This window comes from Oxyura jamaicensis, chromosome 1 (assembly GCF_011077185.1).
Source record: "Oxyura jamaicensis isolate SHBP4307 breed ruddy duck chromosome 1, BPBGC_Ojam_1.0, whole genome shotgun sequence".
In the NCBI taxonomy this organism is placed as follows: Eukaryota; Metazoa; Chordata; class Aves; order Anseriformes; family Anatidae; genus Oxyura; species Oxyura jamaicensis.
This window is the reverse complement of record NC_048893.1, coordinates 3,723,664-3,748,549: the sequence shown is the minus strand read 5'-3', so window position 1 is coordinate 3,748,549 and position 24,886 is coordinate 3,723,664. Positions and strand designations below refer to the sequence as shown.

Below are 24,886 nucleotides of genomic sequence, written 5' to 3'. Positions count from 1 at the left end.
GAGATCAGCCAAAATTCTATTTACTAGACTGCAGAGTAGGGAGGCAAATGAAAGCAAAAACAAAATACTGAAGGGATCAGGAATGAGGATAAGTATGGGGAAACACAGCAAAGTAGTTGATCTACAGTATTTGATCGTCATATTTGAAAATAACGTAGATTAGTGAACAGGAAGCGTGTTCTCTCTTTACTAGAACTGGTCAAAAATGCTTGATTTTTATAGTTATGTTGTTGAAACATAATTGTTGGAGAAACAATATTGTTGGAGAAGAAGAGACAATTATATAGTGTTTTACTATTTTCCTGTTGCTTCTATAGCTCTACGTAACATTATTTTCATAATTAAATGCTGAAGAATAAGCCCAGCTCAATAATTTAGCCCTGAATTGCACTGGTTAAGGTCACATTTACTTTACAAAGTAGGGTTTTGGCTTGTGTTATTATCATACCTGTCTGGTACTTGATCGTTTTTCAAGGACTGTTGAAAAATTAAGGTCATGAAATTGTTTAAAATCTGTTATTGATTGCTCCAATCTGATATTGAGATCCAGGAAGGTTCAGTGGGAGGTGTGCCCCTGCAGCAATTTTTGGTTAGAGGATATATTTATATATACTGGGGGGTGTTGCCTACAAATGGAGTATGGAAAATGGGAATATAACTTGCATGACAACTCCCATATGAAATGGTATTTCAGGAAGAAAATACCCTCACTTTCTCCTAGGCTACTTTGGACTTCAATTTTCATTAAAAGCCCATTGTCTTCTGTGAGAAAACCAAAACAAAATAAAACAATCTTTGTGAGAAACAAAGCAAAACTTGGTGTTTCCTGGCAAATTCCATCGGACTGTCTAAAAACAATAAACCAAGAGGACAAAAAAAAAAAAAAAACAGGGAAAAACACACTTTGAAAAACAATTTTGTTAGATTCGTAGACTCTGGAGTTTTGTGTATATCTTACATTTGTCTCCTTTCCATGTCTTCTCAGCGGATGGAGACCCTCACTTTGTCATTGATTTTCCCTCCAGCAAGTTCTCTGTCTGCTTCAATATTGATGGAGAACCTGGAGACATCCTTCGACTCGTCTCTGATCATAAGGAATCTGGTGAGCAGCTAAACAAAGTAGTTGCTTGTGGAGGAAAGCTGAAGTGCAAGGCCAGCTCTGTAGCAATAACACCAAGGTGCTTCATAGGCGAGGAACCAGTGGAAATCAGAAAAAAAAAAAAAAAATCAGTGCTTTTCAGGCCAGACAATGGAAAATTCATGTACACCAATTTTCTAATCACCTGGATTAGAAGGGGAGGTAAACTCTGCACTCACCTCCACTTTGCCATGATTTACTGGTAAGTTCACAGCAAGCCTAAAAGCAAGGAGGCCTGGCCACTGTTACATACATGACTCATCTACAGAAGTGAGTGTAAAGTGATCAGACCATATCCATAGGGAAATATGGTTTCTGGCTTTTATATACCCAAACTTTTCCCAGTTCAGGTCTTCATTGACCATAATGAAGGGAGTGGCATTTCCATGCAAAACTGCTGAGATCCACTCAAGCGTGTGAAGACCATATTGAACCCCTTCAGACCAGCTAGACTGGAGAGTTCAGTCCCTGATGATGAGAATCCAGCATGGTCTGGGGGTTGCACTTGACCAATGCTGTAGCAAGCACAGCTGAGTAAACAGGCACAGGCATTTTGGATAGTCAGAATGCAGTGTTTACATGAGCCATGCAGCCACCAGCATGCTGAGAGATTATACAGGGGATTCATGTATTTGGTGCAGAGGCAGTGGATCTCTTCACTCTTTACTTACAGCACCAATAGCTTCAGGACAGAGAGAGGTACAGGCTAACCAAGCACTAAGGCTATTTCAGTAAAAAGACTACCAAACTGATTACCAAGTCACGGCAACCTTAAGAAAACCCACATAATTCAGGATCTGCTTTGCGCAAGTCACTCTGATCTCCAGAGGCCCGAACTGTGGTCTGATCCGATCTGGAATTCTAAGCAGGGCAGCTAATAAGCAGATTATGTCCTGAGCAGGGAAATGGTGGGAGGCAGGGGTGTCAAAACCAGAGACAATGCACAGACTTGTTTTACAAAGGAGATAAACAACCCCCACAATAAAGGCGCAAGAATTCTATTCCATGTGGCAGTGGCCTAGCCTCCATCTTTTTGCATTCATGCCTGCCTCAGTAAATCAAATCCATCTCAGGGCAATGTTACCCTTATGTTTCTTTTGCAGACTATGTTTGTGCTACTGCTTGAGTCATTCTGTGGCTCAAATGCAGGATGAACTTGAGGAAAGCAGGCTCTGTAGAACTAGCAAGATGAGCCTGTGAAGACAGAAATGACAGATTCCCTCAGGGATGATGGGAGATGGAGATATTGCACCTAAGTGTTAATGTCTTGGATCTAGCTTGGGTTAGCCACAAGCCTCCTCCTTTATTGTTGCTGTCTAGTAGCTGTGCAGAGACCTGTGGGAAGTGAGACACTGTTTTAGGGACAGGAAGTCACAAAAGTAATTAAAATGATTGCAAATCTTGCTGTGGACATCTAGGCTTCAGTTGACTCAATGAGATCTGCATCTTGGACCACTCAAAAGTATTTCTTTTGGGTCAAAACTGAGGGAAGCTTGAAGGGCAGCACTGGTGAAGCTAGAAATAACCCAATGCTGTTCAGGGACCCAATAGCAGGTTCTGGGTCCTCCTCTGCAGTGACACAAGGAGAACCTGAATTTCTTACACTGTCGCCTGAAAAGGTTTAGCACATCACACTGTTGTAGGTAGGGTATTCCCTCTATGGGATCTGCTTGGTCTTTAATGTTCTGGCTAGGCTAAGGTAGTAGTGATTACTCTGTGGTTTCCCAGGTTAGGTCTCTTAAGAGTCAGGTAGTGAGGGACATCAATCCTCAAATGTCTACTGCCTTGAGATCCTGTGACACAGGCCCACCAGCAGCTTGTCTTAGTTCTCCAGGATCTGATGTGTTTGTCCAGGTCTGAGCTTATGCCTCAACACATAGGTAGTTGTACCATGGCAGGTAGGGTTATAGCAGTCAGGAAGGTGAATATTTATCTTATGTAGCTCAATAAGTCCATGTTGTCTTATTGATGATAGGTAGTCCAAAGGTTGGATGGAGCTTAGAAACAACTGATACTGTCTTGTGGCAATGTAAACACATGGTTGGGACTAATGAGACTGGGGTACCTGTCTCCAGACAAAGCCAGTATTTCTTAGCTTGGGTAAATCTAGGTGCTCTGTATAAGTTAATTAATTTATAACACACTGGCCAAACTGTTTTGAATGCTGGTAGGAGAAATAAGTTGAGCATAAGGTAGTGAATCTTCATATCCTTGGTTACAAGGCTTGTGTCTTTGAGACAAGAGACCTATTCTTGGTTCCAGCTTTCGCTTACTGACTCTTTTCCTGCAAGGTGTAACGGTGAATGGGCAATTAATTGGAGCTCCTGCACCACCCAATGGCCACAAGAAGCATCGGACTTACTTCAACACCATCACCATCCTCAGCAATAAGCCACAGAGATCTTACCTAGAGATCACACCCACCAGGATCATCCTGGATGATGGGGAAAGGCTTATTCTGTCCTGCGACCGGAGCGCTGTTGTGCGGAGCAGCAGCCTGGAAGTGTCTGTCTCTGCCAATTCCAACATCACTGTGACGATACGAGACACAATCAGCTTCGTCATCCTCATCCACCACTACAAGAAGCCAGCCCCATATCAGAAGGATCACCTGGGTTTCTATATCTCCAACAGTAAAGGCCTCTCTTCTGACTCCCACGGGTTACTGGGTAAGTAACAGGTTCTCAGGTTCAGAGCTGTAAACCACAGAAAAATGATTCTTCCAAACAGTTTTAAAGGATAGAGACAGGAGGTGATGAAAAAGGTAGGTAGAAATTAAGTTCCCAGACGAAACTTTAACTTCCACTCATAAATGACTTCTGTTACCAATATCCCCAACTCCTCTCCCATCTTTCTCCGTATGAGCTATCTTCCACTATCCCTGATATGTCTGTGTCTGTTTTTCTCAAATCCACTCTTTTTATGATTGTTTAATGCAGTTGTCATTTGAATGTGCACACTAGAAGCTCCCAGAGATGAATAATACAGAGAGAGAAACCAAGTATTTCACAAGAACCCTTATACGGCACCAATAAGACATTCTCTCATGATAGTCCTAAATCAGCATAACCCAGCTGCTAATGTGCTCTCAGGAACATAACAGAGTTGGGTCTGACTCTCTCTAAACAGAGAGGAGAGTCAGCTGAGGTCTTGCAGATCCCAAAAGAGAGCTCTAGTCACAAAGCTAGCGCATTGCCAGAAATCGCTGGCTTTCAGCCTTCAAGTTCTGCGCTTTGATATGTACAAAGGTTCTGCCTGTGCATCACTGAGCTGTTTACACTTAAGCCTGGTTGAGATTAAGAAACATTAGTATTTCTTGTTGCCCCTTTCTTTCAAACTTTTGAAGTGAAAGATGAGCCATGCCCACATTTTGAGAGCAACTAGGCTTTAGGTAGGCTCAGAGATTATCTAAATGGTTGGGTTCTTTGAGATGACAAGTAGTGAGGCTCATGGACATCTGCAGGTGCTGAAATCTAAGGCTGAAGCCATGGTTTCTGTGACATTCGGATACTCCCAGGTTAAGCAGGAGATGATCTTTCAGTAGTGGAGTTTTGGATTCAGACCCCTTGCATGTGCAAACCTCTAAAAATACACTTATGTTTGGCATAAAAGACCTTGCCTCCAAGAAGGTAAAGGAAGAGAACTGGGAGCTTCAGGCCTAGATTATCTCTGCTTGCCAATGGGCTTTGTATGGGCTGCTATCCTCTAGTAACCACGGCCCACAGAGGGGAACGTACTGCCAGTAGCTCAGGAAGCTCGATCTCAACCAATGTGTCTTGATGAGTGGAAGAGAAATAGGGTTTTATTCTAATCTCTATCTCCATGAGATTTATGAAAGAATCTCAGGGCCTAGACTCATCCTGCTGTAGCTGAGAAGCACTTCACAACATCATACTCTAGGAACCCTCAAAACACAGCCTATTAAACAATTACTTATAAGTACAGGCACAAAGCAACCACTCAAACAGCGTATTTTCTCTTGTCTTTCAGGTCAGTTCTTGAACCATGAAGTTAAACTTCTTCAGGAATCTCTAAACACAAGTAATCAGCAGGTTGGTCAGAACCAAACTGAAGCATTAAAACCAAACCCTACAAACACCCTGAAAGTGAAGGGACGGCTTGTTCCTGTTGTGTGGAAGCAGAGGAGGATCTACAATGGCCAGCAGGAAGTTGACTGCTGGTTTGCCAAAAACAATGCAGACAAACTGATCGATGGGAGCTATAAAGACTATTTGGCTTCTCATCCTTTTGACACTGGCACCAGCTCTGGGATGCTTAACAGCCTTTAGGACTGATCATAGCAATGCATTGCAGCAGCATGTGTGACAGTGGGTCCCTTCTGAAGCCTCTAGAGATAGGCAACTTATAAATATTTCTTTACTTTTTGGTGCCAAAGAAACCAAGGCTTTTTCCCCTTGGAAATCAACTGTCTCTCATGCTAGATGAACAGGGTTCATCAACTTTCTGAAGACAAGGATGGGGAAGAGGGTTGAGGACACAGTGGGACCACAGTCCCATGCGGTGGGAGGGAGAAATGGGCTAGCTGTCAAATCTAACAGTGCAGAGAGCTGCTGGCTTTAAAATAAACCCATGCAGGGATCTGTGCAATACCCCCAGGGGCTGGTGAATCACCCAGTGAAAGGTATGAATCATGCAGCACAGTGCCTATCTAACTTTAGGTGATAAAAGTTTGCAAAGAAGTGACTTGGAGCACATGCTCCAGCCATGGTCCGAGAGGAGAGATGGGTGGATATCCATCTGCAGAGAGCCATTAGCATCAAAAAGGTAAAAGAGATCAAAACCTTAAATCAAGAGGTCACAACAGGGTATTGCTTTTATGGCTATTGGGATGGGGTCTGGATTTTCCACTGAGCGTGATGTTCCCTGTACCACTACTACTTAATACAGTGGTGAAAACCCTCGTGTGGTTTGTTGCTGTCCCAAGAGTACAGGCTGCCTGCTTCGAAAGCACCTGTGGTCCTCAGCAGCAATAGGAGTGGTGCTAGCTCCCATTCCATCAAGCATGCCATTTAAATGACATCATAGGTTTAGTGATTTCATCCTGATTCTTTACTTCCTCTGTGAGAAACAAAATTCCATTGTGAGCTTCCAACAGACCTCCCACCTCCTTGAGCAGAGCATCACTTCTGCTTTGCGGGGATTTATATTTGCTAAAAGATGATGAATCTGCACTTGCAATAGCTTATGACCCTATAAAGCACTGTCTAAATCTTGAATTTAGACTAGAAATTTCTAGCTGCTTTTCTAATCAGGGAGGAAGTATTTATTTACTCCAAATTTTCAAAACCTTTTCATCCCAGTTACCCTGGCAGCTTCTCTTTCCTTACACTGCAGGAATTTGTACAGAGCAGGAATTTGGCAGCAGGAAGTTAGGGAAGGGTCTGCCAGCCACCCCCACTGCAGGTGGTGCTGCACTGCAAGGAAACCTCCAAACCCAAACAGCAAGGCTGTGGTCTATTTTAAAATGAGGCACCACTGAATAATGCTATACATCAGCCACAGGGGAGTTTGCTTAGTAGAGAACTTGGCCAAAGACGACTTTGACAGCCACAAAGACGTTTACATGGCAAGGCCAAACTGAACTCATGTATACTCTGCCTTTTCCAGGACTGAAAGGAAGGCGGGTGTGTGTCGGGGAGTGGAAGCATCCCCAGCAGCTAAATGATATCCATGTGTTAGGAAAAAAATTGAGTTGCCAGAGATCTGCAGAAATAAGATCAATCTTGACTGATTTTTTGCATATTTAAAAATTAAATCATGCTGTTGCTGTAGGAGCTCCAGCTGGTGGTGGTGGTTTGGGTGGGGTTGTTTTCCAGTTGCTTGATCATTGAGGTAGCACTCCTAGCACTGTGACAGCAGAGCAGGTAGAGAGCACAGTTGCTCATTCACACCATGTGTTGTAGGGAGAAGGAAACAGCCAAAAGCAACCAGCTAAACTTAATTGTGCTGTGGAAGGTCCTTCTAGAGAGCTCAGTCACTGCAAAACTTGTGCTGAGGCTCATACATTGGAAGAAAACATGGAGACAAAACTACTTACTGCCTTGAGCCTGGCTGGTTTGGAAAACAGCCCTCCTGCAAGGGAGAATTGAAGGAGAGATCTTTGGCAGTCCTGAGCGTACAAGAGCTGAAGACACCAAGGCTTAGCAGCATGCACGTGAATAAGGAATACAATGAGAAACAGTGTCTGTGAGGTTGACCTCTCCACCCAAGAAGAAGGTGGGAAGATCACCCATTCCATTCCCTAGTCCCATCCCATTTGTACAGGGTGAACAAGGTAGTGGCAGTGAACTTCTAGTAGTGCTAGGTTCAGCAGGTGTCTTCATACAGTTGTTACTGCAAAGAGCTTTCTTTGAAATTTTCACTCTCCTCCCACATTTTGCTGTTCAAGTGTATCGCTAGGGGAAGTGATTCGGTTAGGCTCCCCTCTCTCCTGTATATAGGTATGTATATATACACATATGTATTGCTAACGCTTCGGGTGCTTCATTGGCCCTCTCCCGCCAAGAACACATTCCTTCCAGGGTTTGAAAAGAACAGTGATCAAGTCCAACTTCCCCGCCCTGTGAAGCACCTGGAGCAGTATACTCAAGTTCTCCTTAGGGCTCCATTTATCCATTTCACAATAAATATTTTACAGCGTACACTGCAGTGAAGCTTTCATTTGGCAAATATGAAATGAGCTTTGAAGCTAAGGGTAGGTATGCTTTCTGCTGCTGAATAATCTTACGTTACCCGATGGCTGAAAGATCTCCTCAGAAGGTAACAGTTCATCCTTCTGCTACACCAGGAGCACTAAGGGCAAAGGTAGGTCATGGGCTGAACACTTTGGCTTCCCCAATCTATAAAGGCAGTATCACAACAGTTTTCCTCCCTCAGGAGGAAGATTTGGGCTTCATGCCCCTTTGTGAGAGCACAGAGGCATCCGATGAAGCACATTCTGCCAACTGCACACATCTATTCTCAGCTCCGAGAGTGTCAGTAAGCACTTGGTTGTGCAGTGATATGGTTAAAGGTTGCAAGCTGCTCAGACAGCTCAGGAATGAAGGCTGAGCATCACTTTGGAGCATGCAATTTCTTCTGTTGTGCTAACATTTTAGAGAAGAGAGCAGGACTCCAAACTTTAGGCCTGCTGAAACAGCAGTGGAAAGCAGATACTTCCCAGGCTATGGTGTATTGTGAGCATCAACCAAGAGCCGAGCATCATGTTTATTCCCTGACCGAGATCACATCACTCACCTCCCATTTTAGGGTAAGGGCTATGCTGTGGGTGAATTTGCATTCTTCACACTGCAGCACTGCACTAAGCAGCCCTATAGCAAGAACAAAAACTGAAATGCCAGTTCTCCTCGAAACAGAGGCAAGTTGCTAATAGGGAAACAATTTTCAACTATTTTTTCTCAGGACCTCAAAGAACACAAAACTTGCTCTAGCCCTTACCAGCACAAGACTCCACCAGACAAGCAAAAGTAGCATTGTGAGCAATTTCATGAAGCAATACAAATGATCTGTTCAGAGAGTTGTGTGCCATTTGTTCCAAGAGCCTTTTGGTATGCCAGCAGAAGTAGGATTTTGACTATTAAGTAAGGAAGAAACAAAAAGGCTCTTCCAGAAATACATTATAAGGCTGCACAGCTGTGAGCATAGCCAAGCATGTCAAGTTCACTAAGGGGCATGCAAGACTTTGATTTGCATCTAACACTTCTAAACTACTTTGAAGTTGGGAAAAAACAACCACCCACAAAACTTCACATCCTCTCAGCCTAGCTTTTAAAGTACTAGAGCCCTAAGTGAGAAAAGCCTAACCCTTTATCTACATGCCTGATTAAGGAATAGGGTTTTGGGAATAGGGTTTTCCTATGAAAACAGAAGGAAGGGAAGACCAAAATAAACCATAATCCTGCCCAAAGCTTCTGGGGACTGTTCTGCGGTATGCAAGGCCTGCCTATAGCTTACCTGGGTCTACCTGTTAGTACAGTGGATCCTGGACCAGACCTTGCTCTAATGAACTACTCGCGGGTTAGACTCTGCACAGTCAGCCCAGCTGTATCTGCACCCAGCCTGGGAGTGCATTGAGCAGCTGCTCGGGTCTGCCCCCAGGAGAGCTGCAGAATGTTTTGGCATTTTTGCTGTTTATAGACTAATATAGCCTGTTGACAAGAGAGCAAGGGCAAGGCCCTGCACCTCATGCTTGCCAGGATCTGAGATGACCTATGGATTATCATCATCGGCCTCACCTGAGGCTCTTCTCTTATACCTACAAGGTGAGGGCAGGCTAATAGGAGTTTCAGGGGACTCCCCTGATCTTGCTTTCAGATCAGATGCTGCAGAGATTTTACATGCTTATTTTGAGCTAGGTAAAAGGAAAGGAGTCAACTCTTGTTTCCCAGCAAACATACGTTCCTAGCAAACAGTAGCAACTGTGATCAATCCCAGATGATGCTCCAGACTGAATCCAGCAGACTGGTGTGGCAGCATCAGGTTTTGCACTGAAGTGGCTCATACAACCCATCTACAGAAACTCAGTGCTGGTTCAGTTCTTTCTGTAGATTTTCTAGGATAGCCCTGCTGGGGAGGATAGCTTGCCCTGCAAGGAAGACATCAGGTAGATCAACAGATCCCACGTCTTTCCCTTTACATGGATAGGGTCCCACAAAAATATTAAGCATAATGAAGACACTTCATATTTGAAGCAGTTTTAGGTCAAACATTTATTGCATTCCTTATAAAACAGTAAAAAAAAAAAAAAAAAAGCATCAGATCCACTGAGAGTCTTTCCAATTCAAGACATTTAAATACATATTGCAAAACAGTTCTTCTGAGCATCTGTGAATATAAAAGTGTCAGAGTTCAGGCAGTACAGGACAGATTCTTTTTCTATTAAAAAAACAGACAGCCTTTGGATTTCAGTCTCCAGTCCTGACAGTTATACCCAGCTGGCCAGCCAGAGGACGTACACATCCATACCCCTAACCTCAACATGCCTGCATGTGTTGAGGTTAAGGTCAGACAGCTAAAGCAGATACTGCTCAAGCCCATACAGGATACACAGACGCCATCCCAAAGAGACCACTGCAGAAGGATGGGTCTACATGAGGCAGGCAACCGGATCTCCACAGATCCACAGGGATCAACTTGCATTCCCCACCCTGCCCTTCCTTGGCCAGCTCAAGGATCACAGTGCTGCTCCCCTTCTTCCACCTCGTCCCGGTGCTGTCAGATGACCACCTGATAGCTGGGCTGCTTCATCTTCTGGTTCATTCCCTGGAGCCCTGAAGTGTCCTGGTCGCTTTCAGACTGCTCAAAATCCATGTCTGGAGAAAGCAGCACCTGGAGGGGAGAACAGACAGATGCTCGTGGAGTCCAAGTCCTCAGGCAGACCCAACTGGAGCTTCCTGTGCTCTTAATACTGTAGGAAACATCCCCAAGCAGCAGTTTGTGAAGGGGTCAAGCACCCAAGGAGGGGTCTGCTGCAAGATTTCACCCTCCCTGGCTGAGGAGAGAGGTCGCGAGGTCACCTTGACCATTCCAGTGACAGTCATGGGCCCCTGTGGTACAGACACTATTGCTCCAGTGCCCCCAGCTCCCCCCCAAGAGCAGGGCAGGCAGCTAAAAGCTCTGACCACCAAGGGGCAGGACTCACATTCTGACATTCACATTCAGCAGCCTCAGAGGAGACCCACGAAGACTAAGCCGCATCTCGCGGACATATATATGCACCAAAGGGAGATGTTTCCCTGAGCACCCAGCTGCCTGTGATCTACAGAGCTCAGCCAGAGGAGCAAGCAGAGATACGCTTCATTTCAGCCACAGCCAGAGAGCTCAAGGATGTTGTCCTGGCCTAGCACCGCCTTATTTCCACCTAGCCCAGCATCTCCTAGCTCAGTCTGAATGGCAGGAGCCAGAACAGAGCACGGACACCTCAGGATGAGCTGTCTGCATGGATAGTATCCACAGCTTGACAGGCTGATTACTCAACCCCATCCTACCCCTTCTTCCTACTGCAGAAGACCAGCTTTGAGCAAGAGAAGCCCTACTGCCTTCAGCCACAACAGCAGCTGGGCCTAAACATACTGAATGTTCATCAACCCTTCTGCTACGACTTGTGTCCCACCAGCAGTACCTGAGAGCCAGCCCATAGGGTTTCTGGTTAACACTGGTCACCCACATCACAAGCCTGGTCAGGTCCTTGGCACCTCAGCACATGACTCTACAGAGGGGCATAAGCCTCGCAGCACAGTCAAGGGCCTTCAGTTTTATTTCCGAGCAGTGCCAGAAGCCCTTTCCCCTCTCTTCCACTTATCCCTTCACAGAACCAAAACAGAATCATTAGTTCACAGCCAACGTGGGGGAAAAGGGTCAGCTACCACACTTCCCTCAACAACAAAAAAATCAATTGAGGCAGCCCAAGCCTCAGCCCCATCTGGTCCTGCTCCAAACCAGGAACCAAATGCCCTATGAAGCCCCCATTCCCATCCCATGGCACCCCTCCACCTCAAATGAAGGACATCTCAGGGGCTTCCAGTCAAGCAGAGCCCACCAACAACTCAGATAGTCCCAGAGCCCAGCATCCCTTGGGGAAAAAACAAAACAAGACAACAACAGGAACATGGGAATTTAGTCCTATTGATGGCCGTCTCCAGGCCGAGTTGTGAATTAACACGCCCTCCACTTGTCCATTTAGGCAGCGCCGCCAGGCCAGTCACCACAGCAACTAAACAGGAAAAACAAACTGCAATCAATCAGTGACTTCAAAGAGGCCAAAGGGCCGCAGGGGAAGACTTCCTCCTATCCTCACACATACTCCAGCCCCTCCATCTGATCTGGTTATCCTCACAGCAGCACATCAGATATTTAGGATAGCAGTAGATGAGATTAAGATCTCTTGTTCCCCTCTATCCACCCCCCAATTGGGTCTACACAGAGGTTTTTGTTGTTGTTCAAGACATCACTGGAAATTTTCCAGCTCTTCCAAGTGAATATTTGCTCTGTTTAACATATCAATATTGTGATGCTGTTGGGCCTGAAAAAATGGGCAGTTAGTCACACACAGCATTATAAATCACTGAACTCCGACAGGCTGCAACAGTCTGTCTTTCGAGTTTGATGAGCTGGTAATTTTGGTGGCTTTCAGCTGCAAGCTCAAACTGTCTTGCAGTGCCTGCTACGTCAGCTGTGTTTGACTGAGCTTTGGGATCCTGACCCGTTCAGGTTGCTACCTGCCCCTGTATGGCTCATACGAGGCTGCTTGAGCCAGCAATCCTCTGGTAAGCTTTCCACAATTCCCCGGGGAGCTTCATTGTGAGGAGATACCTCAACCCTGTGACAGTCACGGCTCACACCTTCAGATATGGCTTTTTGAACAGTTTTCAGCACAGCTTGGCCAAGGCACTTCCCTTACAGATGCATCCAGGCCAGAGGCACAGCTGGGAACAGACCACAGCTTCCCAGTCCCAAAACAAGGTGCTGCTGTCTCACCCGGCAGTCCTCAAGTACTTCACACATTCCTCCCCACACAAGGACAGCAGCTTGCAAAACAACCCAGGTCATGCTACAGAAATGTGGCTGGCCACACATTCTACCAACCCTAACTGTCCAGAAGAGGCTACCGACTGGTTTGGGACCCTTCCAAGCAGACCCTTCAGAAAACCCAGTCTTCTCAGCAGCAAAGAAATTAGAATAAGAACTGTGACATAGGCTGGGAAACATAGAAGCTTGGGGGCCACTTCCCTGCAAGCAATAGAAATTTGTTTGCCTAAAACTCCACCAGTCTGGTGTAGAGTAAGGAACCATCCCATCTTCCTTCTCCATCTAAGCTCAGATGAGCTGCCATGTGCAAGTAGGACAGTCTGCTTCCAGAGGCACCCATCTTCATTTAACTTCTCGTAATGAGAAGGCACCTGAGCTTACCCAGAGCTTGAGCTATTTACAAATCAGCTCAGTTAGCCAACAAGCAAGTCAGACTCATTCCTGGAATATTTTTCAATATTTAAAGCAAGCAGTAGAGGTATTGACATTAATCAGCATCTCCAGTCTAGCACACTGCCGGAAGCGACAGTTCCTATGTAGATGATTAGGATTGGTGTTGAACTCCACAATGACCAAAGGCAAGTCCCACGCAGCATACCAGCTTTCCTCCCAGCCTTAAATTACCCTCCAGTTTCACTCTGTTGGCTCCTAGAAGTACCACAGCTATTAGAACAAATTTTGCTTTAACGCTCATCTCTGGAAATGTAAGCTTTCAAAAAAAAAAAAAAAAAAAAAAGAGCAGAAACTCACCCACCTCCCTGGGGAAAAACAAAACAAAAACAAGTCCAAAAAGATCAAATAAAGCATTATAAAAACCCAGTTGTTTTCCTGAGCGTAGAAAACAAAGAAACCACTGATTAGATCTAAAGTTTATCGGCACTCACAAGGGCAAGGGAAAAGAGACTTGGGTCAAGGGCAGGACACATGCAAAGTAGAAATAAATCCATGTAGCTGAATGCATTTCCCCAGCCTGAATAGCACCAGATTCAAACCAGTACTTCTAAGACCTCTCTCCACCCCACCAGAAGGCAAAAAAGGATGGCATGAACATTTGTGGATTGCCAAGTCTCTTCTTGCTACCCATCTGGTCTACCAAACCAAGGGCAAAACTGACTTTTCCTGCTATCCCTATGGAAGATGCTGAGTGCAGGTTTTTAACAGGTTAACTCCCTGTCCCCCCTCCTCCAAACACAAACTGCAAGTTCTAGTGAAAATAATGACACTAGGCAGAGGGCTGAAATTCAAGAAGGCAGCGTGACGGGGAGCTGTTGGCGCCTGCTGCTAGACAGCCCCGATGATCCCTGATAAACCACAGGACATCAGCCTCAGCCAGCCCTGCCCTGCTCGGAGAGGCTTCCTGGCTCCCTCTGCCCTGTTGCTGGGCAGGAGGGAGGGAATTCCCCCACTTGAACAGGTTATTAGCAACAAGGAGCCCAGAAAACCCTCATTTTCTGGTTTGGAGCCTGAATTCCAGCCAACCCAGCTGTAGCACTAGCCAGCCAACATGATCTTTAACTCATAGCCTGAAAGTGATGACAAAGCATGAGCCTACAGCTACACCTCAAGGCCCAATGCCAAGAAGCAGAATTGTAAAAGCACGTCATTTGTTTGTTGCTTTTATTTATTTTTAAGCATCCTTCCCTGCCCAAATTATTTTCAGTATTGCTGGACCAGAAGCACAGGAGCATAAGGAGGCAGACCCTGCAGACAGCTCTGGTGGAATGCCTGTCACCCTGATAGCTCCCGTGGTGAACAGTTTTGGGATTGACAGCTGGCCTGCACATTGAAGGTCTCAGCAAAAGTCTGTCTGAGAAAAGTAGTCAAATACTTGTAATTTGGGAGAAGCCTTCAACAAAAATCACCCTGTGGGAGCCCCATGTCCATCACTTGAAATAACCAATGTCAAGCTATTGGATGAGCCTTAGCAAGCATCAGAGATTAACATCTTCCCTTTAGATTATCAAAAAGCTGAGATAGAGGTCACAAAACCCTTGTCCCCTCCAGCAGAGTGAGGCAGGGGGCCAACTCCATTCCCATGGAGATCCAGCAGCTGTAACACCACCTGTGTATCCACAGCAGCACCTGAAGGTTTTCATGACACCTATGAGACTAGATGATCCACGTTTAGGTCACAATGGGTTGGAAAGGAGGCTGCAGTCTCAACTGGAGGTGCCAACTCCTTGCCCTTGTTTCTAAGCTGTGGTAGTTTTATCTGATCTTAAACTTCCAGGAACACACCAGCATACTCAGTGAATGAGGCAGATCTTCACCACCAGCTTTGAGCCAACCTCCAACCTAGCTTTTCCAAAGAAATACCATTCTTGAGAATCAACCACCACCAAGAAGCCAGGATTGTGCCATAACCAGGGAGCAGTTTGTGCCCAGATTTAATCCACCTTTAGCATAGAGTGGTTTGGGTTGGAAGGGACCTGAAAGGCACCCACTTCCAACCCCCTGCCATGGGTAGGACACCTCCCACTAGGCCAGGTTGCCCAAAGCCCCATCCAGCCTGTCCCTGAACACCACCAGCAGAGTTTCTCTGGACGAGGTAGGAGCTCCTAGGTAGCTGTACATTGAAACTGAGGACTCCTATCTAGATGTACTGGCATTACTCAGCTCAGACCTCTCTGCCCTCCCTGGATCAATACAGATTTCTCAAGGATGCCCCAGCCATGCACACGGCTCAGGAAATTCCCTGGGACACGCTGCTCACATGTTTTTGGTAACCTTGCCAAGCTACAACTGTTTATCTGGAGGCCAAGCCAGGAGGAATGACTCACTTGTCTCACCAGCTGCTTGCATCTGCCTGCCCTTCCTGCAGGAAGGATTCCTCCGATGCTGGATCCCCAGCAGCAGCAGCAGCCAGCTCCCCCCTGCACCTTAGAGCTAAAGTCACCGCTGCTGGGTGGACCATCAAGCACACCCTCAAACACGACTACCTCTACATGCATTGCAACGTTGCCAGTAATCAGCAGTCCCATTCAGTAGCACAAGAGCAGAGCGTAAAAGAGAGCTCAGAGCAAGAGCTATTTCTGTTTGTCCTAAATTCCTCAGCAGAAGCTACTCCAGGAGCAAGCCTGCAACTGCCAGAAGCTGTTTTATCTTAGTGGGTCTTGCCAGCGAGCTGCAGATACCAGGAGTCATACAGTGTGCACTCTGAAACCAGGGCTGGGAGCCAGGGGAAAGAAGGGAATTCAACCCAGAGACTCAGGTTATGGTCGTTGCCCAAAATCTGATGGGAAGCACAGACTACCTGTCTGGCAAGCTGTGTATCATTAATAATGAGAATAAAGCCTGCTGGTCTTGGAGTGTTCCACTTCTGCCTCATCCCTTGCTCTCCTTAACTTTAAGGTCAAGCTCAGACTACACCAAACAGTTTTCTATAGCTACAAGGCCCTTATCAGTCTGAATAACTTAAAAAAAAAAAAAAAAAAAAAAAAAAAAAAAAAAGAGGACACTAGATGGAATACAACCTCTTCTAAGCCAAGATTGACCACAATTAATGATAGCAAAGTTGAGTGACAGCACGGGGGTGCCCACCAGCTTCAGCCTGCTACTCCAAACCAGCTCTTCCTGGTCTTTGGATATCTTTGGTCTTACCTGAGACTCCTCAGTCCTCCTCGCCCGAGGGGTTTCTATGGATCCATTGATGTCCAGGCTGTCTTTCTGCTTGTAGTATTTCCTCATGATCAAGCTGTCCACAACCCAGAACATAATGGCCTTGGGGAGGAAGGAGTTGCATAAATTAGACTACAGAGACTAAAATACAAAGACATGCAACCAAAGCTTTTTCTTTCTTTGCCTTCAGATTTTCCAGATCTCCACTTCCCAGCAATCTGAGCTGATATACAAATTAATCCTGCACTAAGTGTCTGTGGAGGTTGGATGAGGCAAAATCCCAAGGTCCCTTCCTCACATAAATTGTCAATTCCCTATTTGCTGGAAACCCAGTGAAGATAGGCAGTGGTAGGCCAAATTTCTGCCAGAAGTAACCTTTGAACCAACCCCTATCACCTGCTCTGTCTGCACCACTTTGAGAACAAGGTCATTCTATGAGAACCAGTTTGCTTTTGAATAAGGAAGCTCACCAGGGGGTTGGGAGGAGAGGTACAGGCAGGTAAATTCAACTCTGCCAATGCTCCATCCATTTTAAGAGTTGCAAAGAGTTCAAGTCACTTACTGTCTGGGGCTGATCTCAATACTAACATCTTGTTCTCACTTCTCATCTCGGTAGGATCTGAGCTGCAGCTCAAACATTCCCCAGGACTAGGGGAACTAGGAAAAGCCTGAGCTTTTGCCAAACTAGTTTTGAGAATCAGTTGTTTTGGTTTCCCAAACACCCTTCAACATAGTAACTCAATCTAGGCAAATGGCTCATGCAGGACAAGTTGCTTTATAGTCAACTTCAAATTCTGAATTTTAGTTCCTTACTCCCATCACTACACATATCACATAAACTTCAGCACACTTCTGTTAATGTCATGTTTCTATGTTTGCTAATTTATGTGAAGGTGACATCACAGCTTTACAACACTCAGTTGGACAAAGACCATGTGCAGCAGGAGATCTACTCCTGACAACACCCAGCACCTGTCGGAGCATCCACATCTCTTGTTTTAGCATCACTTTGTACCCATATTGCATTACAACAACATCTATACAGCACACGGTCAATCTGCTGCCCTCATACCTACCACACTTGCAGAGAGACTTTTCAGAATCTGTCATGAACCTCAGAAGACTGATGAGCTCCCAGGACAACCAGATTACTACTTTAGTGGGACTCCAGCCTCTATTTGAGGAAGAGAGGTTTTTTGGCCACTCTTTAATAGCCTTGTTAAATATAAAAGGATTTATTTTTTTTTTTTAAGGCCTGAGTACAAATAAGACGTGTTTGAGATATTTGAAGCCCTGTGCTGTTTGTAAGGACTCTTCACTTGGCATGTACAACAAAGGATATCAAGTTGTTTTTTCCTTCCCTGGCTACAGTACACTTCAAAAAAGCTCCCTTGATCAAGGACAGCCTTTTTGTCAACAGATCACAGCACGAGGACAGCTTTTTGCCCTTCAGGTGCACAGAATTATCTTCATTTTCTTTCCACCCCTCTACCCATACCCACAGGCATTTTTCTTCCCTTTTTACCTCCAACTGAAAGGGCAGCAGGTTGCCAAATGTCACTGCTGACTATAAGCCATGCTATAGTCACTTAATGGGCTTTGGGCATCACTGTACCTGCAAAACTTGCTACTGAGATGCAGTTCTCAGCTGATGAGCCTCAACTTTCCCCAAAAAAAAGTAAAAAATCAGCCACCCAGAAGCTTGGACAAGAGAGTGGGCATTACAAACAGAGCCCACGGTAGGGCAGTAGTGACAGATTTGTGCCTGTGGCAAGAAGTACTTTTGCTTCCACTTCCATCTATCTTGTCCCACTCATTTCAATTACTCAAAGCTGCCCCAAGCCAGCTCCTGTATATTATCCCCATTTCCAAACCACCCTACCCAACGTTTGTGGAGGCATCACTTACATTGACTATAAAAGGCACAACAAGCATGACCAGGACGAGCTCCAACTGGGGGTTTGGGATGTAACTCAGGAGGATCTGCTGAAGCTGCAGAGGAAAAAAAAAAAATAGGAAAAAAAAGGGGGGATTTAGAAGCATTTGATTCTGTACAGAGCAACAAATGAATACTGCTGATCTTTCAGTTTAACTACCCATGGCAACAACTGGTGGGACTGTCCTTGGCTCCCTGAGCCTAGTTACAAAATAGGGACACCAGCCACGTACAAGGTGCATGGACAGGAACCCAACAGCATCTCTGGAGCTAGTTGCGTGCTGCTAAACATGTTCACACGCAGCCACATACCAGATCCTAAAGGCTAACGACCCGCACACTTAACATGAGCTACCAGTCAGAAGCAGGGGTTGAAGGATGGGATACTGCTTTGACAGAGGTGAATTTGGAAGGAACTAGGAGTCCCACTAGTTTAGACGTGAGATCACAAACAACAAACTGACTTGACAAGATAATGTGGAAATCCCCTGGCAGAACTGTAGTATCTTAGCCGCCAGCCCAGCCCATTTTATCCTTCCAAGGATGGAAAAGAAAGCTAAAGAAAAGCCTTATTCCACTAATTTTTGACTAGCAGGAGAACGTACCAGAAGCCAAGCTGTTATGAAAGTCATGTTTCCCCAAACTTAAGTAATAGGTAATTATCACAGAACTGTCAACAAATTGTAAGGATTAAAGACCTACCATGATGTGAACCTTTAACAATGCAAAGCTGACAAGAAACAAGCTGCAGTAGCTGTAGCTAGAAAAAAAATACACTGGGGAGTTTACCTTTGTCCAACCAGGGATAAGCAGAACAAGGCTGATCGCAGTCTTCTCAAAAACCATTATCAGCAAGTAGAGGATACACTGGCCAATCCAGGCAGCAGCTTGTGGAGGGTCACCTGGGAAAACAGGACATTACATCTGACACAGGACAGGAGGAGACAGCCTTGCAGAGAAATCGCCTCGTGTCTGATACCCGAATTGATCACAGGGACAAGGAAAGTGTTCCTATATTGCAAATTCTGCAGTGAGACAAATGCTCACCCGCAAAGAAAAAAGTTATAATAATGGCAAGATTCCATAGCTGTATGACCACGCACCTGGGGTAAAGGGTTTTGTTGTCCCTGCTGGATCCAGAGATCTTTACTCCACCGAAGATCAAAACACGCCAGGATCTAAGCTCAAAGCTTTTGAGTTTATCATTTTAAAAAAATCAAATCTAACTTGTATTGAAGAAACTTTAGTAGACTTGCAAAGGCGCACCCCTTACTAGTTGCAGCTCATTTTGCAAGTTGATGTAGAGAAATAAGAGCAGAAAGATCAAGGCGCTCCCCAGTTCCACTTGGGCAGGCTCCCTGTACCGAGGCAGCTCTCTCATACTGCAGGTGTGCTTTTGAACTGAGCTTGGCTGTAAGCAAGAGAGCCATCCCTCTGAAACCACTTTTCCCACTCATTTGAGAAGTGCCTTGCAAGGCAGGCAGGCTGCTTCTGCTAATGCAGAGGGGCATAGCCTGAAGCCCCCCAAGCCCCTTGTTCCTCCAGCAGCCCCAGCACTCACTCACTCACCACACATCTGGCAGCCAAACCTGGGCTCTCCAGGGCCACTGCACAGCAGCATCACAAGTGCCTAATCAGGGAGCTATTCATGGTGACTTTAAAGAGATTATAACCCCAAACGAGGTTTGTAAGAGATGATCCAATCTCTTACTGGGGAAGGCTGCGCAGAGCCTTGGAGATGTTTTCCCTTTCTTTCAGCCACCGATGGGCATTGCAGGTACCCAGCCTGTGGTGTTGAGCTATTTTGAGCTTGAAGGGACACAGGGACAGAGGGAGAAGGCCCTGCTTATACAAGGTGTCAAGTACCCCATGACCTCCAAGCACAGACCACTAGAACCCTTGCACACAGAGGAAGCTTGAAAGCTCAGAAATCTCAAAGACACCTTGCTCAAACAGTTCCTTACAAGCAAGTTATGTTTTGGTGCATCAGTAGTTTGGTTCCAGGGTACCAGAGATTTCTCTTCACCTTGGCAAACCAAGAGAAGTCTGCAAAGACAGATTTTTCCCTAAAATTTTTTCTACCTCCTTCCAGCAGGCAGGAGCTTCATAGACGTAGCTCAAAACCTTGGCCCATTTTGGCATGAATTTGAGAGTGATAAACCATTGAATTAAAGCTTGTCCCAAAGGCAGTCCATGGAAAAACGCACTGCCAGTCTGATGCTCTTCTATACAAGGGTCAGTCAGTACCCTGCACACTCCTCTGTCAAAAAATAAAACAAATTTATCGCCTACAGTCTTACCTGCTCAGTTTCCAGCAATAGTCCAAAAGTTTCCTCATCACCAATCTCAACACAAGAAGCATAAGCTTTCAGTCCTAAACAGGATGTTTTTTTTTTTTTTCTTTTGCTGATGGAGTGTGTGGCTGGTTATGCGACACTAAGCAAGAGACAGAGGCTCCATTGCTCCTGGTTTTTACAGCTATCCACTAAAAAAGAATCAATGCTAATTAAATATGAATGCTTCCAATGGAGTACTTACCAAGTAATAATTAAAAGCATATTTGTATTGTTAGCAATGATAATGGTACCGTATCTGTTACATGTGCTTGCTTCAGCCCTCTGTAAGTACCCTGCCAGCAGGTTATCTCCTTCCCGTGTCACTGGAATACCTTGGGTCTGCAAAACTGAGCCACAGTATCTGGCTTGGGAAAGATGCAGCATTTCCTCTTACCACTCAAATTCAAAGATAATCCCTGGCAGCATTTGTTTCCAGAAGAATGGGGCCAGAATTTGGAATTGCATCCGTGCAAGAGAACCCAACCCGCCGCGGGAGGTGGGCACGATCTGATCTCAGATGGGAGCAGACTGGGAGCCGTGCCCTGCTTTTCTCAGCACCGTGCTGCTGTGACACACCAAGGGAAGCCCACACAAACAGCTTGCAAAGCATATTTGTCCAAACCACCATGCATACCTCCGGTCGCAGAGACAAGCGGCACACGCCAGGATTTAGGGAGAGCTGGTGTCTGACCAAATGCTGGGAGAATCCGCTTCCCAGGGAGAGCCACACAGGTTTGCCTGTGTGTTTGGCCTTCTTCTGTAATTTGTGAGCAACGCAACAAAATATTTGCAAAGAAGCAGAGGCATCCAGATGGCGTCTCCATGCCAGAGGCCTACAAGTATCCCAGCCTCTTAAATACCCAAACCACGACTGAGAAGGAAGGGAAGGAGCGGAGAGGACGGAGGTGGAAGCTGTGGCTGCAGGAAGCTGCCAAGCCACGAGGCCAGCCAGCAGAGAGCCAGACCAGCAGGCAACCGCTCAGAGAGGGGGGAGCCAGGAAGGTTACGTGCAAGGGCAATCGGCAGAGCCCCCGGGACTTCAGAAAGCACACGGTTGCACTGCCCGGCAGGCAGCGGCTTTCTGGGTGGTCTGTGGGGGAGAGGAGCAGTTATCAGCACTCTGCAATCAAAGGCTGCTCCTCAAGCACTCACAGCCTCTCCTGATGGACTCTGGTGCCCTCTCATCTCTGGCATAGGTTGGATATACCAGGGAATTTTTGACAGGGACACCAAGAGCAACCAACCCTGCCACAAGCCCCCAGGTTACTATCGCCCATCAAAGCTCTGAGTACAAACAGACCAGGAAAACAAACACATCCGATATCTCCTTCCTGCACTTGGACTCTTTCCCTTTCGCTCTGTGTTGTCAGCTGCGGTGCTCCGTCCCCCCTTGGGGAAGCAGGGACAGCAGCCACAGCAGCCCTTGCTAGGCAGCTCTTCTGCACCACCATCCCAGCAGCACTTACAGCATACCACTGATGTCCTAGCCTGCCTGAAAAGCAGCAGTGAGTCTGAGGTATCCCAAATACCCACCCCCTCAAAGCCTTTTGGTGAGGGGGCACTACCATTCATTATCACAAACCACTTGGTTTTGCATACCAGACAGCCCTGACGCCCTGAGCAAATCATCTTTACAGACAGGCTTTGGTGATGCAGGCTGAGATTCGGACACCAAGGGAAACAGCCTGCTTCCTAACCCAGCCAGGGCACGGACTCACCCACGTCTAAGGTTAACACCTCACCCAAGCCAGTTTCCCCGCACCTTCAGGTTGAAAAAATGTGCACTTTTTCCCTCCATAATTTTTAAACAGGCTTTTGAAAGAGCCTGTTTGCTGAAGAAATGTGTGTGGTTTTTTGTTTGTTTTTCTTTCTCCCATGTAGCCTTTGTATTATGGAAGCCCACCATCTTCAAGGCCACAGGCCTGCACCAGTTAGGCCAGCTTCACCAGTTAAGTGGGTGCACGTGTAAATGGGACAGGGCCCAGGCTACCAAATGGGGCAAGTCTATGCTCCTTACTCCCCACCACACCTGGTCAAAGGTGCCTCCACCGCAGCACGGGGCATCAAATATTGACTTCTCACTCTGGTCTTTCCTCTATCACCTCAGTGTTTAATTAGCTTTTTTAAAAAAAAAAAAAAATTAGCAATTTTTAAGTGGCCAGGGTAAAACAGCAGAAGGGACGTGCAAAGAGTCTCACAGACCCACGTAAAGACCAGCTGTAGCCATCTGCTCCATCACCGTAAGCCTTAGGTTGCTACTGTCTTGCAACCTTTTTTGCCTCTTAGATCGAGCTTTTTCAGACTACAGGATGAGATGTTTCTGCGCAGGAATCATCTCGAGGCACAAAACTGGCCTGCTTTATTTCCACTCCCTGGCAGGAAGACCAGCGGATGTCCGCAGGCATTTTTTCCAGCATCTTGGCCTCCCAAGGACAGCAGGCTGCTCAGTACTGAACTAACTGAGGACAAAGATGACACAAGATGACTTTAGCCATAAATACTGAGGTTTGTTTCCTCTTCACCAAGCAGGTCATCTGGCTGCTCCCTACCTCAGCAAGGTCACCAAAGTCTAACTTCTCACCAACTTGTGCCAGTAACACACACCTCCATCTGCTAGTATCTCATAGGGGGGAAGACATAACCTTCAGCACAGTCCTCAGACAAGCCCAGAAGTCAGACTAGCCATATCTCCTTCTCTCCAGTCAGGAAATTATGCTAGAGAACTTGACCTGGCCCAAGCACCTCATTGCAGTTTGGCTTCCTACAGCCAGATGGCCAAAGGCATCTTTAGATGCAACTTAATGTCTTTAATGGACCAAACGTTGTCTAGAAGTGCCTTAGTCTGTGGATGGGAGAGGATTATCCTTACATCACTTCCATCAGAAAAATTCAGTTGAATGCCTACAAGGCTTTTCCTGCTCTACAAGACAGCCAGCCACCAAGACCTGATCGACACCCTGGAAGCTAGAACCAAAAAAAGCCCTCCTCTTTGCTGTGAGCAAACCTTCCCTTTCCATGCAAAGGAGAGGGGAACAGGTGTAAAGGATCTCTGCAGCCTCTGCATCTCATCTGCTAGAAGCCACGTACCATGCTGTCTTTGAGCAGCCCCTGGAGCAAGGGCAGATTTTTGCCCCCCAGTCCTATTGGGAAGGGAACCCACTACCTCAGCTCTCCTCACAAATTCTACCACCAACCTCTCCTTTTAGCTGGATGAGCATTTTGTTCAATCTTTCTTATACTTGGCTCCCACTGTGACAGAAATAAGCATTTCCCTTAGCCTTTAATCCCAAAGGATGCACACACTGAATGCTGACCAACCTCCCCCCAGTGGTGCTGCTGGTGCTCCCCACCCTACCCCACCACCAGCAATACCTCCTGGGTGCACACCTAGGGTCACTGGTGCCTGCAGCAGCCTCACAAACACATCTCATGATCTGCTTCTGCCTGTGTTTGAGCAAAACCAGCACTGCTTGAGGCATTTCAGTTGTTACCATTCAACGGGACTAGTTACAATCCAGGCTGTCTAATGCTCCAAGCTGTCAGAGCCCACATGCTACTGGCAGACAGCTTTATTTATGGTCTTTTGGGGACTATGCATGCACCGAGCAGGTAGGAAAAAGTTTAACCAGAACCAGAGGAGAGGGAAAATGAAAAAAATGAGGAAAAGTTACTATTTGAAAGCACTGAAAGTCACGTTGATAAGATGGAGATAGAGAAAGTCAATAGAAATTCTTTATGGAGAGATACTAAATGGCACCTCCAAAACAAAAGGAATGTAATTATCCATGCTAAAGTACAGAGCAGGATAAGAAACAGCAGTAAAGCTTCTGACTTGCACAGGACTGTTCACTTGGAGGGCAAGACCAGGTTTTCAGAGACTGGGTGCAACAAGCACCAGCTCTGGGCAGGACAGGTTGGTGTCAGCGGAGCCAGTGGGCATCCCACTCAGCCCATTTGCAGTGTCACCATTATTTTGGGTCTTTAATCCTTGGAGATACTGCTGTTACAATGGGGTAAGCACTGGTGTTCCCCATGGACCGCATCCTGGAGGGTCCAAAGGTTTGCACAGCTGCTTAATGCAAGGGACCTGACCATGCACTCAACCATTTGAGGATGATCCCCAGCTCCTTCCTTACTCTTCCCCCCTGGTCCTAGGGGTGGAAAGACCAAGCACGCTAAGGACAAAACATCCCCTCAGGTTAAAGCTATTTTCAGCAGTATTTCCTCAAGCATTAGCAGCCAGCTCCCTTGGCTGCTTCGGGACGTGGGAATATTTGTTATGGAAATTTTGTACAATATCACAGCAGGGCC

At 46.2% G+C, this 24,886-nt stretch overlaps 2 protein-coding genes across 2 annotated transcripts in view; one reads left to right on the top strand and one right to left on the bottom strand.

Annotated features, from left to right (window-relative positions):
• The window catches only part of ITIH5 (inter-alpha-trypsin inhibitor heavy chain 5), a 48,056-nt gene extending 40,258 nt beyond the window's left edge, over window positions 1–7,798 (top strand). The window contains exons 12-14 of the mRNA XM_035331690.1: window positions 986–1,102; window positions 3,430–3,807; window positions 5,129–7,798. Of these exons, the coding sequence (XP_035187581.1) occupies window positions 986–1,102; window positions 3,430–3,807; window positions 5,129–5,427 (794 nt within the window). The 3' untranslated portion in view covers window positions 5,428–7,798. The remainder of the gene's footprint in view (window positions 1–985; window positions 1,103–3,429; window positions 3,808–5,128) is intronic.
• A 2,038-nt stretch (window positions 7,799–9,836) lies between these two features.
• LOC118169903 (store-operated calcium entry regulator STIMATE-like) overlaps window positions 9,837–24,886 on the bottom strand; it is a 32,623-nt gene continuing 17,573 nt past the window's right edge. Inside the window, exons 5-8 of the mRNA XM_035331705.1 lie at window positions 19,029–19,141; window positions 18,212–18,295; window positions 16,286–16,405; window positions 9,837–10,486 (exon numbers count right to left, since the gene is read on the bottom strand). Of these exons, the coding sequence (XP_035187596.1) occupies window positions 10,373–10,486; window positions 16,286–16,405; window positions 18,212–18,295; window positions 19,029–19,141 (431 nt within the window). The 3' untranslated portion in view covers window positions 9,837–10,372. The remainder of the gene's footprint in view (window positions 10,487–16,285; window positions 16,406–18,211; window positions 18,296–19,028; window positions 19,142–24,886) is intronic.